General features: G+C 41.3%; 1 protein-coding gene across 7 annotated transcripts in view; it reads left to right on the forward strand.

Moving 5' to 3' along the window:
- Positions 1-17684, forward strand: part of GPATCH8 (G-patch domain containing 8) — a 116314-nt gene that overhangs the window by 58868 nt on the left and 39762 nt on the right. For 5 of the 7 annotated variants that reach the window (XM_033182741.1, XM_033182742.1, XM_033182744.1 and 2 more), the window contains one exon: positions 16717-16784. In XM_033182741.1, coding sequence (XP_033038632.1) covers positions 16717-16784 — 68 coding nt within the window. Of the gene's footprint in view, positions 1-14536; positions 14582-16716; positions 16785-17684 lie in introns of all 7 variants that reach the window. The other 2 variants (XM_033182746.1, XM_033182747.1) reach the window with 1 other exon arrangement.

A 17684-nucleotide genomic window follows, 5' to 3' on the forward strand; every position in this document is an offset into this window, starting at 1 on the left:
ATTCAGGCCAGAAAAAGTAGAAATAATTCTGAATGTAATATATTCTGGTAGGGCACTTGAAGTGGTCATATATATTCTTCATGATGAGCATAAATTCACTAGAAACTTAAGGCTAAAGTTGAGTGGTAAGAACTTTTGCCAGATATTTAGGGATGGAAATTGGTGTCCAGGGAAGAAGAAAATACTCTAACTTATGTCTCATACTATAATTTCCTCCCTGATTTTTTGTACTTTCTGTTTCTCTCCTGTGGCATTTTAAATATTCAATCTTGTATAATTTTTGTTGATGTGTCTCTTTTACCTAATTCAGTAGACTAAATTCCTAAAGGATAATAATTACTGTGCATTTATGTATTCTCTATTGTTGCTTTTCTTGTTTTGTATTCTGCATATGTTTATTGCATGCTTAAAATGTGCCAGATCCGGGTTGGGTGTGGTGGCTCACAACTGTAATCCCAGCTCTTTGGGAGGCCGAGGCAGGTGGATCACTTGAGGCCAGTTCAAGACCAGCCTGGCCAACAAGGCGAAACCCTCTCTACCAAAATATATAAAAATTAGCCAGATATGTTGGCGCACGTGTGCGCCTGTAATCCCAGCTACTTGGAAGACTGAGGCATGAGAATAGCTTGAACTCAGGAGGCGGAGGTTACAGTGAGCCGCCTGGGCAACAGAGCGAGACACTGTCTCCAGAAAAGAAAGAAAAGGAATGTGCCAGATCTGCACTAAGTAAGAGTGAATAAGATAGAACCTCTGCCCTCCAGAGCTTTATTTCTAATAGGGAAACAAATAATATAACAAATTTAATACAGTATAATGACTGTAGTAATTATGAAGTTAAAGGTACAGTGGAGGCCTAATAGGGAATTGAGCAATTTAGCTTATAATTTCAAAATTTGTAAAATAATGTGAAAAGTCTCAGATTGTGAGAATAAAAGCAAGCAACTATTTTCTATCTGTGCATCTATGCTTACTGATGGATACATGGAGTACAGGTGTCTGTGAGTTAGTGGAATCTCTTTATTCTTCCACGAGAAGCATTGGTATTTTAAAGTGGAATGAAATCTGAAAATGATAAGAACATAAAGTAAAAAGTGTTTTATAATAAACATTTTATTAAAATATTTCAAAAATTCATTTAAAATTTACCGCCAAAATTCAAAGCAATGGCACTTAAACACTTGGAAAAGAAAACAAAGTGTAATATCTTTTCATGTAGTATAATATCTTTTCAAATGTAGTTTATTAGTTTTAAATCCAGTTTTTCCTTTCTCACTAAATCTTCCCAAACCAGTAGCTAGAACTCCCACTTGGTTTTCTTGTAATTCCCATTTGGTTCAAAAGGAGGGAGCAAAGAATCTAAACCTGAAGTAGGAGTTGGGGCCTGATGATAGCATACGTAGTTGAAATTAAGTGAGTGTGAGACAATAGCAAGTGGTTTGAGTTTTGCTGTGTTTAGAGAAGCTGGTTGTTGCCACCTAAGATTATAATCTCAGTGTTGCTGGATCTTCTGAAATTGTTAAAAGAAGCCAGAAATTCAGATTTCTTTTCTGTGAAATGTTCTAATTGATAAATGTTGGCTTGAAGTCTAAAGTAATGAAATTAAACAAAACATATACCAGGCTGTATTTGAACCGCAGGTTACTCCTTTTTGAGCTCATCTGAAATTTCACCTGGGTTCAATTCTAGCTCTGCAACCAGTAATCACTGTGATGTTGCTATACCCTCCACATAGCCATATTTTTACAAGATTTGGGGGTGTCAGGAATTAAATATGGCATATATGTTTTATATACCTGTATATTTCTCATTTTTCTCTCCAGTGTATAGAATGAGACATAATGCCCCTTAAAAGATTGAGAAATTTAAATGTTTATCTGAGGTGAAACTGCTAAGGGTAGGAGCTACCTTTACTGCACAAGTCTTCTAACTTCTACCCCAGTGCTTTTTCCATTATTAGGCTTATGGCTTTCAGCAGAATCACCTTGGGTTCTTGTTAAAAATGTAGATTCAGGCCGGGCACGGTGGCTCACACCTATAATCCCAGCACTTTGGGAGGCCGAGGCGGGCAGTCACCTGAGGTCAGGAGTTCCAGACCAGCCTCAACATGGAGAAACCTCGTCTCTACTAAAAATACAAAATTAGCCGGACGTGGTGGTGCATGCCTGTAATCCCAGCTACTTGGGAGGCTGAGGCAGGAGAACTGCTTGAACCTGGGAGGCAGAGGTTGCAGTGAGCCAAGATCGCGCCATTGCACTCTAGCCTGGGCAACAAGAGCAAAACTCCGTCTCAGGGGGAAAAAAAAAGTAGATTCTGAGGCTGGGTGCAGGGGCTTATGCCTGTAACCCCAGCACTTTGGGAGACTGAGGTAGGAGGATCGCTTGAGTTCAGAGTTAAGACCAGCCTGGGCCACATAGCAAGAGTTTGTCTCTACTGAAAAAGAAAACAAACAAAAAATTTAATGTCGATTCTGACCAGCATATATCAGCAGGTCTGAGGTAGGGTTCAGGAAATGATATTTTATTTATTTATTTTTTGGAGACAGAGTTTCGCTCTTGTTGCCCATGCTGGAGTGCAATGGTGCGATCTCGGCTCACTGCAACCTCCGCCTCCCAAGTTCAAGCGATTCTCCTGCCTCAGCCTCCTGAGTAGCTGGGATTACAAGCATGTGCCACCATGCCTGGCTAATTTTTGTATTTTTTGGTAGAGACAGGGTTTCACCATGTTGGCCAGGCTGGTCTCGAACTCCTGACCTCAGGTCACCCATCCGCCTCAGCCTCCCAAAGTGCTGGGATTACAAGCGTGAGCCACCATGCCTGGCCCAGGGAATGATATTTTAAATAACCCCTTGCCTCATTTTTTTAATACAAATAGAATGGACCAGGGCTAGAAAAACATTCTTTTGGACCATATGAATAACAGACTTCTAAGAAAATTACCTTCATTATAGTAAGTAGGGTGGACAGTTTTCTTTTTTTTTTTTTTAATTTATCCAAAATGTATTGGTTATACTGAAGTAGTATAGTGCTGTTTTGTTTTTTTGTTTTTTTTTTTAATAGTCTTAGCCTTAGCCGGATTTACATTGTTTCCCACCTTATTATTTATAGACTTTTGGACCTAGGTTAGTTTGCCTTATTAAAATGACATTGGGTTAGTAGGATACTTAGGCAAGAGAGTGGAGTGTCCAGGAAGCTTCTTAAGTGGGCAAAAGGGTATATAGTGATAGTGGTTTCTTTCTTTTTCTTCTTTTTTTTTTGGCTCATGTGATACTCCCACCTCAGCATCCTGTGTAGCTGGGAATATATGCCTTTGCCACCATGCCCGGCCAGTTTAAAATTTTTTTTCTGTAGAGACAAGGGTCTCCCTATGTTGCCTAGATTGGTCTGGAACTCCAGGGCTCAAGCTATCATCCTGCCTCAGCTTCCCAAAGTGCTGGGATTATAGGCACAAGCCACCATACCCAGCCTGTAATACTTTGATTATTGATCGTAGATAATAATTTTCTCCATCTGTAAATGGGATTGTTTCATTATCATCAAATTATATGTAAAACATTTGGAAATTATCACAGATTCTGTTTTAGAGTATCTTTCATTTTAAGGTATTTACTTTCAAAAATGCCAAATTTAAATTAGCTGGGCATGGTGGTGGGCACCTGTAATCCCAGCTACTCAGGAGGCTGAGACAGGAGAATCGCTTGAACTTGGGAGACTGAAGTTGCAGTGAGCTGCGATCACGCCACTGTACTCCGACCGGGGCAACAGAGTGAGTGAGACCCTGTCGCACAAACACTCCCAAAATGTCAAATTTGGAAATAAAAGGAATACTAATTTCTCTATTTTCTGAATCCTTGAGCATTTTGTGTAGTGATTTAAAGTTTACAAAATATCTTCCATTTGTTGTCTCTTTTGGTCTGTATGCCAGTCCTAAAAAGGGGGATAGGGTTGGATGTGGTGTGATGGCTTATGCCTGTAGTCCTAGCTACTTGGGGGGTTAAGACAGGAGGATTGCTTGAGCCCAGGAGTTTGAGGCTGCAAGTGAGCTTGATTGTGTGACTGAACTCTAACCTCCAGCCTGAGCCATAGAGCTAGAACCTGTCTGTTTGGGGAAAAAAAAAAAAAAGAAAGAAATGGTGGTGATAATATTTTCATTTTGCAGGGGAGGGTGTAGAGGCTCAGGCTTTGGTTGCCAAAATCACACAAGTGTTTAGATATTATCTCTTATTAGAGAGCTAAGATTTGCAGCCCAGTCTTTTTTTAGGGATTACCTAGAAAAATATAGAAAGAAGTTTATCGGCTGGGCACGGTGGCTCACACCTGTAATCCCAGCACTTTGGGAGGCTAAGGCGGGCAGATCACGAAGTCAGGAATTCAAGACCAGCCTGGCCAATATAGTGAAAGCCCATCTCGACTAAAAATACAAAAATTAGCCAGGCATGGTGGCAGTTGCCTGTAGTCCCAGCTACTCAGGAGGCTGAGGCAGGAGAATTGCTTAAATCCGGGAGGTGGAGGTTGCAGTGAGCCGAGAATGTGCCACTGTACTCCAGCTTGGGCAACAGAGTGAGACTTTGTCTCAAAAAAAAATATATATATATATATATAAATATTATTAAACATGAAATGGAGGCCAGGCACGGTGGATCACACCTGTAATCCCAACACTCTGGGAGGCCAAGATGGGCAGATCACTTGAGGTCAGGAGTTCGAGACCAGCTTGGCCAACATGGTGAAACCTTGTCTATACTAAAACACAAAGAAATTAGCTGGACATGGTGATGCAAGCCTGTAATCCCAGCTACTCAGGAGACTGAGGCAGGAGAGTCACTTGAACCTGGGAGGCGGAGGTTGCAGTGAGCCGAGATTGTGACACTGTGCATCAGCCTGGGTGACAGAGTGAGACTCAGTCTTTTTTTCTTTTTTTTTTTTTTTTTGAGACGGAGTCTCGCTCTGCCGCCCAGGCTGGAGTGCAGTGGCCAGATCTCAGCTCACTGCAAGCTCCGCCTCCCAGGTTCACGCCATTCTCCTGCCTCAGCCTCCCGAGTAGCTGGGACTACAGGCGCCCGCCACCTCGCCCGGCTAGTTTTTTGTATTTTTTTAGTAGAGACGGGGTTTCACCGTATTAGCCAGAATGGTCTCGATCTCCTGACCTCATGATCCGCCCGTCTCGGCCTCCCAAAGTGCTGGGATTACAGGCTTGAGCCACCGCGCCCGGCCGAGACTCAGTCTTTAAGGAAAAAAAAAAAAAAAAAAAAAGATGGAGGAGTTACAGTGGAAAGTTTAAATGAGACTGGAAAGTTTTTTGGGGTAATAGAGTGATCCTGGAGTAGTAAAATTTTCAGTGTAGCTATGGAAAGACAAAAGTAAGTGTAAGAAGGCATTTGATTGTTGGCTTATTATAATATCACAAGACTGACCACTATCTACATAATTCCCCCAGATATTTTCTACTCAAATATTTTCCACTCTTCAAACTTTAGAATTGTGAAGTGAACCTTATAGACTTGTCTAACTCCTTTATTTTTAGATCACAAAACTAATATAGGTGGCATGGTGACTCACACATGTAATTCCAGCACTTTGTGAGGTTGAGGCAGAAGGATAACTCGAGGTTACGAGTTTGAAACCAGCCTGGGCAACATTGTGAGACACTGTCTCTACATTTTTTTTTTTTAAATTAGCCACACGTGGTGGTGAGTGCCTGTAGTCCTAGCTACTTAGGAGGCTGAGGTGGGAAGATCACTTGAGCCCAGGAGTTCAGTGTTAAACAGTAAGCTATGATGACTTCACTGCACTCCATCCTACCTGGGCAACAGGGTGAGATTCTGTCTCTAAAAATAAAAAGAAATTAACAGCTAATAATAGGTCACATGCCCAATTAATGACAGAACTGTAACTCAGATCCCTCGAGTTTCAAGTTGCCACTCTTTACAAGTATATTTTTTCTTTTGGAATTCTAGGCTGGGCACAGTGGCTCAAGCATGTAATCCCAGCACTTCGGGAGTATGAGGTGGGTGGATCACCTGAAGTTAGGAGTTTGAGACCAGCCTGGCCAAAATGGTGAAACCCTGTCTCTACTAAAAATACAAAAAGTTAGCCAGGCATGGTGGCAGGCAGCTGTAATCCCAGCTACTCAGGAGGCTTGAGGCAGGAGAATCGCTCGAACCTAGGAAGCAAACGTTGCAGTGAACCGAGATCGCGCCATCGCACTCCAGCCTAGGCAACAAGAGTGAAACTCCGTCTTAGGAAAAAAAAAAGAAAAGAAAAAGAAATACATAGATTAGAGCCCACTGGTAATTTTTGGTCTACCTACATGTATATAGGAGTGTACTAGGTACTCGAAGAAAGCAATTACTTTTTACTTTGACCCGTTTTTTAAAAAGAGGAAAAACGTTTTCAGAATTTCTAATAGGCCACTTACCCTAAACCTAATTTCCTGGAAAACATCATTATTATGAGGGCTGACTTGAGATTTTCCTTCACTGAAACTCGTTATGGCAACTTTTCAATTCAGTTTTTTAAAAGTTTGTCGATATATGAATTTAAGTTCTTTAGTATTTTTTTGTTAAACATTTGATGCCTCCTTCTTCTTGACTCCTGAGTGATAACAAAAAACGAAACTGAATAAGCCTTAAGCCTCTAATGACCAGTAATGTAAAACTCAAATATTTCATTATAAAAGTTTGTATTTTTGGCCGGGCGCGGTGGCTCAAGCTTGTAATCCCAGCACTTTGGGAGGCCGAGACGGGTGGATCACGAGGTCAGGAGATCGAGACCATCCTGGCTAACACCGTGAAACCCCGTCTCTACTAAAAAATACAAAAAACTAGCCGGGCGAGGTGGCGGGCGCCTGTAGTCCCAGCTACTCGGGAGGCTGAGGCAGGAGAATGGTGTGAACCCGAGAGGCGGAGCTTGCAGTGAGCTGAGATCCGGCCTGGGCGATAGAGCGAGACTCTGTCTCAAAAAAAAAAAAAAAAAAGTTTGTATTTTTTTGATACATGGAGACCTTTCTAATATAGTGATATGTTCTACTTGATAAAATAATTCCTTGATTATGAGAGTTAAATCATTAGTATCTTGTGATGTTAAGCGGCACGCATCATCATGACTACTTACAGTTGAACCAATTTCAGACCCATTACGGGCATGTTCGTTCTCTGAGTCAACAAATGCTTTTTTTTTTTTTTTTGAGACGGAGTCTTGCTCTGTCGCCCAGGCTGGAGTACAGTGGCCGGATCTCAGCTCACTGCAAGCTCCGCCTCCCGGGTTCCCGCCATTCTCCTGCCTCAGCCTCCCGAGTAGCTGGGACTACAGGCGCCGCCACCTCGCCAGGCTAGTTTTTTTTTGTATTTTTAGTAGAGACGGGGTTTCACGGTGTTAGCCAGGATGGTCTCGATCTCCTGACCTCGTGATCCGCCCGTCTCGGCCTCCCAAAGTGCTGGGATTACAGGCTTGAGCCACCGCACCCGGCCAACAAATGCTTTTTTAACTAAATGCTATTCTGGCCTATATACTGTGTCAGATATGGATACAAACATAAGTAAAACTCAGGGCACAAAAGTGCTACCACGTTTTTTTGTTTTTTTGGTTTTTTTCCCCTGAGACGAGTTTCACTCTTGTTGCCCAGGCTGGAGTGCAATGGTACTATCTTGGCTCACTGCAACTTCCGCCTCCCGGGTTCAAGTGATTCTCCTGCCTCAGCCTCCCGAGTAGCTGGGATTACGGGAGCATGCCACCACGACCAGCTAATTTTTGTATTTTAAATGCAGACGAGGTTTCGCCATGTTGGCCGGGCTGATCTCGAACTCCTGACCGCAGGTAATCTGCTGCCTTGGCCTCCCAAAGTGCTGGGATTACAGCCGTGAGCCACTGCGTCTGGCCTGTTTTTTGTGTTTTTTTTTTTAAACTAAAGACTTATGTTTTTTTTCCCATATCTCCTAAGCCCCATGATTTAGTCTATTTTGCCCCAAAATTGTATTTATTAAATTGGCTTTCCCATTTAAAAAAAAAAAAATTGATCTTAGCATGGTGATGAGCTTGAGACAATCTTCAGTGAGTCAATATAATTTTAGTTAAAACAGTTGTTATCTCAGGTAAAAGTATGATTTTCTTTAGGTTTTTTTTTTTTTTTTTTTTTGATTGAAAGTAACTCATGAATTCTCTATTATCTCTTCTAAGGGCTTGAGGATGTCGTTATCCCTGGATGAGATATCCTTTCCAGGCCTAACATTCTGATTTAACAACACTTTCACTAAAGCCTTTTGCCCCACCTTTGTTCCTGTTTATTACTATATTTAGTTATATGATTAAAATTGAACTATTTTATCCTAGATGGACAGTATCAGATGGAAATTCGTTTAGGTCATAATTAAACTTTTGTGCCTTAGAAAACATCTGTATTTGGCTGGGCACGGTGGCTCACGCCTGTAATCCCAGCACTTTGGGAGGCCGAGGCGGGCAGATCATGAGGTCAGGAGATCGAGACCACAGTGAAACCCCGTCTCTACTAAAAATGCAAAAAATTAGCCAGGCGTGGTGGCGGGCGCCTGTAGTCCCAGCTATTCGGGAGGCTGAGGCAGGAGAATGGCACAAACCCGGGAGACAGAGCTTGCAGTGAGCCGAGATCGCGCCACTGTACTCCAGCCTGGGGGACAGAGCGAGACTCTGTCTCAAAAAAAAAAAAAAAGAAAACATCTGTATTTGAAAATCAAATTGGCCAGGCACTGTAGCTCATGTCTGTAATCCCACCAAAGTGGGCAGATTGCTTGAGCTCAGAACAAGCTGGGCGGGCAACATGGCGAAATCCCATCTCTACAAAAAATAACAAAAATTAGCCACATGTCATCACATATATGCACCTGTAGTCCCAGCTTCTTAGGAAGCTGAGATGGGAGGATCACTTGAGCCCAGGAAGTTGAGGCTGCAGTGAGCCATGATTATGCCACTGCACTCCAGCCTGGGCGACAGCGAGACCCTGTTTCAAAAAAAAAAAAAAAGGAGACAAAATCAAATTAATGTGGTTGTTGTATAGGTCATTAAAAAGGCCATGGCAAGAATATAGTTGGTTTTTGTAGTACTGGGTAATTTGAACTCTATTTTGGGTAGAAAGTTTTTCTTTCTTTTTAAACCTTAAAAACTCTCTAGGGAATAAGTATTGTGCTCAGTGTTTTCAGTTAATGTTTTCTGAGAGTTAGCATCTATCATATGTTAGAGTTGCTTAGAAAAATATCTGAATGATGCTGAAAGTAATTGTTTCTGTGCCACTTGAAGACTGTCATTTTCAGGAGAAATTTGCAAAAACTAAGCTTTGGTTTGGAAATAAATGTACCATGTTTTATTCAGTGTTTATGAAAGTTTCATATGATCACTGTTTCAATAAATGGAATGATAATTAAGTCCATTAACATGACTTGAATCCTATTTTGAATACTTCTGCAAATCAAAGAATCACCTGCGTAATTTTTTTTTTTTTTGAGGTGGAGTCTCGCTCTGTCGCCTGGACTGGAGTGCAGTGGCCGGATCTCAGCTCACTGCAAGCTCCGCCTCCCAGGTTTATGCCATTCTCCTGCCTCAGCCTCCCGAGTAGCTGGGATACAGGCGCCTGCCACCTCGCCCGGCTAGTTTTTGTATTTTTTTTAGCAGAGACGGGGTTTCACTGTGTTAGCCAGGATGGTCTCGATCTCCTGACCTCGTGATCCGCCCGTCTCGGCCTCCCAAAGTGCTGGGATTACAGGCTTGAGCCACCGCGTCCGGCCTACCTGCGTAATTTTTTATTCTTGATTTTCACATATGTATTTGAATTACTTAAAAATAAGAAATAAGTACTTTAAATATGTCAGTGTTGGGTCTTGGCCTTTATCAGTTTAATGCTCTTTTTTTCCCCCCCTTTTCTCTTTTTTTCCGACAAGGTTTTTCTCTGTCACCCAGACTAGAGCATAGTGATGCAATCATAGCTCACTTCAGCTCCTGGGCTCAAGTGGTCCTCCTGCCTCAGTCTCCTCAGTGGCTAGGACTGCAGGTGCATGCCACCATGCCCAGCTAATTTTTTTAAGAAAAATTTTTTGAAGAGATGGAGTCTTGCTGTATTGCCCAGTCTGGTCTCAAACTCCTGTCCTCAAGCCATCTTCCTGCCTTGACCTCCCCAAGTGCTGGGATTACAGACATGAGCCACCAAGCCCAGCCCAGTTTTAATTGTCTTTTGAAAGTGGATTTTAGGCCGGGCGCATTGGCTCACACCTGTATTCCCAGCACTTTGGAGGCCAAGGTGAGCAGGTCGCTCAAGCCTAGGAGTTCGAGACCAGTCTGAGCAATATGGTTGAAACCCCATCTGTACTAAAAATACAAAAATTAGCCAGATGTAGTGGCGGGCACAGCTGCTCAGGAGGCCTAGGCTCAAGAATGGCTTGAGTCTGGACGCTGGAGTTTGCAGTGAGTGGAGATGGCACCACAGCACTCCAGCCTGCGTGACTTAGCAAGATCCTGTCTCCAAAAACAAAAAAAAAAAGTGGATTTTGTGACTTTTTGATGGCTTTTATAATTACTTGTACTTCATTAAGGTCAAGTCTTTAAAGACAACTTTAGATATCTTTAAAAGACAACTTCAGACATTTTTTAAAGCTTTTTTAACTGCTTATGCATTAGCTTCACTAATGTTCTGTTTTCTCTCATTCTCATGCTGAACTCAGCTGAAGTTCCAACTGCTCAGATTACTCTATTTTGCCTATTTATTGGTAATTCATGGAACATGATGCTGCAGTGGTGGTGTTGGTTTTTTAAATTTTTTTATTTTTTTCATCATCACTATATGCAGTGCCCAGAACAGTGCCTTGAATATAGTAGAAACTCCTCTCTCTCTCGCTCTCTCAGTCGCACTCTCTCTCTCTCTCTCTCTCCCCCTCTCTCTCTCTCCATATATATATATGTACTTTTTTTTTTTGTCTCTTTGAGACAGAGTTTCACTCTTGTTGCCCAGACTGGAGTGCAATGGTGCAATCTCAGCTTACTGCAACCTCCGCCTCCCGGTTCAAGCGATTCTCCTGCTTCAGCCTCCCAAGTAGCTGGGATTATAGGCATGCACCACCACGCTTGGCTAATTTTGTATTTTTAGTAGAGACAGGGTTTCACCATGTTGGTCAGGCTGATCTTGAACTCCTGACCTCAGGTAATCCACCTGCCTCGGCCTCCCAAAGTGCTGGGATTACAGGCAGAGCCACCGTGCCTGGGCTTTTGTTTTGTTTTTTGGGGGGACGGAGTGTCGTTGTGTTGCCCATGCTGGAGTGCAGTGGTGCAGTCTCGGCTAACTGCAACCTCTGCCTCCTGGGTTCAAGTGATTCTCCTGCCTCAGCCTCCTGAGTAGCTGGGATTACAAGTGCCCGTCACCACGCCTGGCTAATTTTTGTGTTTTTAGTAGAGATGGGGTTTCACCATGTTGGCCACGCTCGTCTTGAACTCCTGACCTCAAGTGATCTGCCCGCCTCAGCCTCCCACAGTGCTGGGATTACAGGCGTGAGCCACTGTGCCTGGCCAAAACTCAATATTTGTTGTAAATATTTGTGTTGAATCTCTAAGGGGAAAAGCAGCAGAGATACATTGTGGTGTTTTTACATCTTACATTGTGGTATTCTTAACATCTGTTGACAATTCAACCAGTGTTTTAATCACTGTAGAAGCTTCTTCCTTTCTAATTTATTTCTGCAGGGAAATCATATGTCTTCTGTTTTCTGAAGTATGGCTGATTACTAGATTATGGTTGTCCTTTAATATGTTCTTCCCAGTTGTTCTATTCCTAGAGTTTGTCTCTTTAAAAATAGTGTTTCCCTGGGCCGGGCACAGTGGCTCACGCCTATAATCCCAGCACTTTGGGAGGCTGAAGTGGGCAGATCATGAGGTAAAGAGATCGAGACCATCCTGGCCAACCTGGTGAAACCCCATCTCTACTAAAAACACAAAATAATTAGCTGGGCGTGATGGCGCACCTGTAGTCCCAGCTACTCAGGAGGCTGAGGCAGGACAATTGCTTAAACCCAGGAGGCGGAAGTTGCAGTGAGCCAAGATCGCACCACTGCACTCCAGCCTGGGTGACAGAGGCGACACTCCATTTCAAAAAAAAAAAAGTGTTTCCAGTCCAGATGCGGTGGCTCACGCCTGTAATCCCAGCACTGTGGGAGGCCGAGGCAGGTGGATCACGAGGTCAGGAGATCGAGACCATGCTGGCTAACACGGTGAAACCCCGTCTCTACTAAAAATACGAAAAAAATAGCCGGGCGTGGTGGCGGACGCCTGTAGTCCCAGCTACTCGGGAGGCTGAGGCAGGAGATGGCGTGAACCCGGGAGGCGGAGCTTGCAGTGAGCCCAGATGGTGCCACTGCACTCCAGCCTGGGTGACACAGCAAGACTACCTCTCAAAAATAAATAAATAAAAATAAAAAAATTTTAAAAAAAGAGTTATTTCTCTGTAGTTTAAGTCTTTGGGACAGTTTTATAGATTGGTGTAGCCTTAACCATTTTAAAATCAAAACTGATTCCTGAGGGGTTGTTCTCAATAACAGGGTGGCTATGATAATCAATGGGTTTTTGTATTTGTATTCCCTCTTTAGTTATGTCATAATGCCTTCACATTTTAGCAAGACCTGCATATATATGAGAGCATTTAGGAATTTCTATTATTGCATAAGTAAACCTATCTTTTAAAATAGACAATAGGCTGATGTGCAGCTAACAGCTGTAATCCCAGAGCTTTGGGAGGCTGAGGCAAGAGGATCACTTGAGCCTGAAAGGTGGAGATTACAGTGAGCTGATCGAGGTACTCCAGCCTGAGCGACACTGTCTCTAGAAAATAAATATGTAATTCCGGTTATGAAACATTTTTTAAGGTTTTGATTTAGAAAATATGAATATCAGTTGTTTTCCATCAGATTAATACATTTATATTGGCACATTCTTGATTTTGCATGTGTTTCCTTTCCCTTCCTCAGTTGGCCAAAGTACAGTAAGTGTCTATAGATCTCTTCCTGAGGAAGACAGTTTCTTTTAAGGAGATTATTTCATGTTCTGATTTAAGTTGCTTCCTTTGGAGTGAAACAAGCAACAAAAATGTTCTCACTAATTTAATATATTTTAAATAATATTTCCTGTATTTTAAAAGAAACCAAGAAGTAGGGAACCTGGATTTTGTTTTTAAAAGAAGTTGAGGCCGGGCGAGGTGGCTCACGCCTGTAATCCCAGCACTTTGGGAGGCTGAGATGGGCGGATTACCTGAGGTCAGGAATTTGAGACCAGCCTGACCAACATGGAGAAGCCCCGTCTTTACTAAAAATACAAAATTAGCCAGGCATGGTGGTGCATGCCTGTAGTCCCAGCTACTTGGGAGGCTGAGGCAGGAGAATCGCTTGAACCCAGGAGGTGGAGGTTGTAGTGAGCCGAGATCACACCGTTGCACTCCAGCCTGGGCAACAAGAGCGAAACGCCATCTCGGGGAAAAAAAAAAAAAAAGTTTTCTAGCTAATACATATTAGCAGACACTCAGTTACTACTTACCTTTTGAGGTCATCACTGCAAATTGGTATTCAGGTATTCTTAGTGGTGTTCTTTAGGATTTATCATTGATAGCAACTGAATAAACTGAGGGGGTGTTTTGTTTTGTTTTTTAATGCTGCAGCGTCTTCCTGTATGTAGTGTTTGGTGTCTTTTCCCACTGGGATTTTTCCTTGGTCTGTAGCCTCTTTAATAATGTTAAGAAATTACTACTTGGCCCAGGCAATAATGTCACCTTCAAGATAGCTTTGAAAGTCATACTGTTTATTTTCTGTGAGTTAACTCTGAGTGGAGTAATTTTAAATGTGACAGTTCTTTTGATGTCAGTTTCTCTAGAGCTCTCCTTCAAAGATTGGTTTTGTTGTGTACTGAAAGAAAGATATTGGCCAGCCTGGAAGTCTTGGTTAACAGGAAGCAAAGTTCTGAGGAGAGCCACTTAAAGAGTTGTATTCATTCATAACAGAATTCAAATGCACAAAGTTCTCCAAGCACTGAAGATCTAAGATTATTTTCTAGACCTCTTAATTGTTTTATATATATATTTCTAGAGAAGTCTTGAGGACATCTCATCCATACTCTAAGCCTCCTAGAGTTCTTTTGGTGAAGTAAATGACTTGATTACTGTCCAGTTAGTTGATCTGATAGAGTCTTAGATGTAATTTCTTTTAAAAGTCCTACCTTGGGTCCTGAATACTAATTTACCAGAATGAATAGTTAAATGAAAGATTGGAAGCTAGAGCTAGTTCTCTTACTTGAAACTGATACCCTACCTCCTGCCTTGTTGAGGAGGGTGTTGTTCATGTTCTCAAGTAGCAGTAAAAATCTCACACCTTGGTCTGACCAGTATGAAAACAGTTGCTGTAGCACAAAATGTCCTTCCTCTGTCCCTGGCTGAGATTGGGGGAGGGACAAAGCCCAACTGTTACTTTACCCCATCCTGTCTGCCTGCTAGAAGGCCTGTTTCTTACCCTAATGGTTTCTGCCTAACAATTGGTGTTTCTTTTTTACAGCATTATGATCCTGGACTTGTTGTGGTGATGGTAATCTTAGCAGTGGTAATTTTTTATTTTCAGACTGAATTACTCCTTTTGTCATCAGTGCACCAATATGTTAGGCTTACTTTCTCTGTTGTAGCCTTCATCCTTCTGCTTGGTCTTTTTCATTTTCCTTTCCTTATGCAACTTGTCTGATCCCTGTTCATTAAAGGGTAATGTTAAGAAGGGATGTATCTGTTTGTGTTAGAACTGCCAATAAAATCAGTTAAAACATTAAATTCTAATACTGTCAAAACTTGATTTCCCCACAATGTAATGGGCACTAGCACTTGCTACTGCAATTTATAAATAAATTAAAACAAACTTTGACTGCCTTAGAAGGCAAAAGTACTAATGCAGAGTTTATAAACAGGGGTTTACAGAGGTAATGAATTTGTACCAAAACTTTCTTGATTCTTGCAAAACAAATTCTGACAGATCAAAAAAGATACCAAAATAAATTGATTTGACATTTCTTTTTAATTCATTCATTGGACCATTTATTTTTACCAGTAAATCCCTGATTGAGACGTTATGAAAGTGATATTGCACCTAGGAAGTCATTTTTATAACCTGTCTTTAATTTGGTCCTTTTGCTAAAGATTGCAGTCACTGCTTATTTATTATACCATTGGGCATAAGGTAGTAGTGCATTTTCATTTTGCTTTACTGGCAGTCTTTTAATTGTATCTAAAAGAAGGCTGTATTCTAGAAGTTTTTTTTGTTGTTCCTGACATGAAATGTTCTTTAACAGTTTGGGGTTTTTTTGTTTTTTTTGGGTTTTTTTTGTTTTTGTTTTTGCTGTGATAATTCTATTTCTCCCTATTTATTGTTTCAAAACAATAATAGGATACATAAGTAGTTAAACTTATGAATTTGTTTTTCATTCCATCTTAAAGGCAAAAATTAATTCCACAAATATAGAGCCACCGAATACAAGTGGTTGTGGTCGTTTTGAACATGGTTTCTTCTTTATTTTGCAGGACCAAAACCAGTCATGATCATGGCATTTATTTTTTTAAAAGTTTGTTTTGGGGATTGGGAGGGTAATGCCTCAGATTTAGCCTAAGAAAACTCCATTTTTAGCCCAAAGGTATAATATATTTATATATATGTGTGTATAACAACAACAACACAACCAAAAAAACCAATTGTTTACACCAGCCTGAGTGAAATGATGAGGGAAGTAAACATTGTGTTTTTTCACTAAAGGTGTACAACGGATAAGGTAAGTCCTCTTTTCAGTGGGCTTACATCACAATAAAAAGCGCAAGTTGTGATGTAAAACAGCTGTGGTAGTAAAGTGCTTGTCTGCCCCATTTTGCTTTGTTTGGCTGGTTATGAGTGGATTAAATATATATATATTTTTAAAAATTATCCAGCATAGATCAATTAGTTTAAAGTCAATTTTCTTCGCAACTAGTCCTTTTCACAGCTTACCAGTTACCCTCGTAGCCAGTGTTAAATCCACTCTAGGAAATGGGACTTTAGAGCACCAGATTAAAAGGAAAACTATTCTTTGTCCCTAAGGGCAACTAATTGTTTATTTTTATTTAAACTTTTCACAGCCCCATTAAGTTGTAAAGCATCTCCTTGTCTATGAGGAACATCAAAAAAAATTGTAAAACATCTTTTGAAAACAAATTCAACATACTGAGTTGTAATTATGAAGTTTTACTGCATCATGTTTGAAGATGTACTTTTTCTATTTAACCATGCCAGTTGAGTTTTGTTTTGTTTTTGTTTTTGTTTTTTTTAACTAGGTTAAAAAGTTGTGTAGGAGGGTATCAGTGACAGAGTGAAGTGATTTTTGATGGGAAGTTATTTGGGGATCTTAAAAGGAGTTTTTAAAGTTTTAAAATTTAAACCTCCTGGTGCCATTGCTTAAAGGTGCTTTGCATTACTTATTAATGTAATTTTGCCACAGTAATTTGAAGTTAATCCCAACTGGAAGGTCAGCCAAGATGGTTAGTTGGGTTTAAACTAGGAAAGGAAGGTCTTGAGTGTAAGCTGTGAGAATGGCTTGTGTTTGGTTCACTGTAGCTTTCTGGTCTCTGCACTCCAAGGCAAGATCTCTAACCACCCAAAACCCAATGTGTAAAATGAGCTGTTGGCTTGGCTTTGCACCTTACCTTGATTATGTGTTCCTGTTACAGGGAGAACAGATCCCATTCCAATCGTTGTCAAGTATGATGTCATGGGCATGGGTCGCATGGAAATGGAGGTAAATTGATCTCATTAACTCGTAAGTTTTATGGGATATTTTGAAATAATACCAATTCCAAATTGAGATGTCTGTGCAAGAATACGTTTATCAGATGAAATGTAGTTTTAATATTTTTCTTTGGACAACTAAAAAATGTATTTTACGTTTTCATTTAGTGCTACTTTTGAGACAAATAGAATATAAACAGTGCCCCTGTTTTAACTGGTACATAAAGCTTTAAGTTAAGTGATTTGCCGAGGGTTATACAGCAAGGCAATATCAGACTTAGATCCAGACCTTGGTGCTTGCTTCAGCAGGCAGTGTTGCTCAGCTCTTAAAATGTTGCTGTGATAAAAGCTTTGCCTTCTATAGAATTGGGTACAGCTGCCATCTGTAATACCTACTTTACCTACTTTTCATTGCCTAAAATATCTTCTTCATTGACTCCTAATTCTTCTTCTTCTTTTTTTTTTTTTTTGAGATGGAGTTTCGCTCTTGTTGCCCAGGGTGGAGTGCAATGGCGCAGTCTCGGCTCACTGCAACCTCCATCTCCCGGGTTCAAGGGATTCTCCTGTCTCAGCCTTCTGAGTAGCTGGGATTACAGGCGCATGACACCACGCCCGGCTAATTTTTGTGTTTTTAGTAGAAACAGGGTTTCATCATATTGGTCAGGCTGGTCTTGAACTCCTGACCTCAGGTGATCTGCCCACCTCGGCCTCCCACAGTGCTGGGATTACAGGCCTGAGCCACCGTGCCCAAACTCAATGTTAATTTTCAAAGAATTAGGAGTCTCCAGGCATGGTGGCTCACGTCTGTAATCCCAGCTACAGGTGAGGAGTTTGAGACCAGCCTGAACAACATGGTGAAATCCCATCTTTACTGAAAATACAAAAAAATTAGCAGGGCATCGTGGCAGGC

This window comes from Trachypithecus francoisi, unplaced genomic scaffold (genome assembly GCF_009764315.1).
Source record: "Trachypithecus francoisi isolate TF-2019V2 unplaced genomic scaffold, Tfra_2.0 Lachesis_group20, whole genome shotgun sequence".
Lineage (NCBI taxonomy): Eukaryota > Metazoa > Chordata > Mammalia > Primates > Cercopithecidae > Trachypithecus > Trachypithecus francoisi.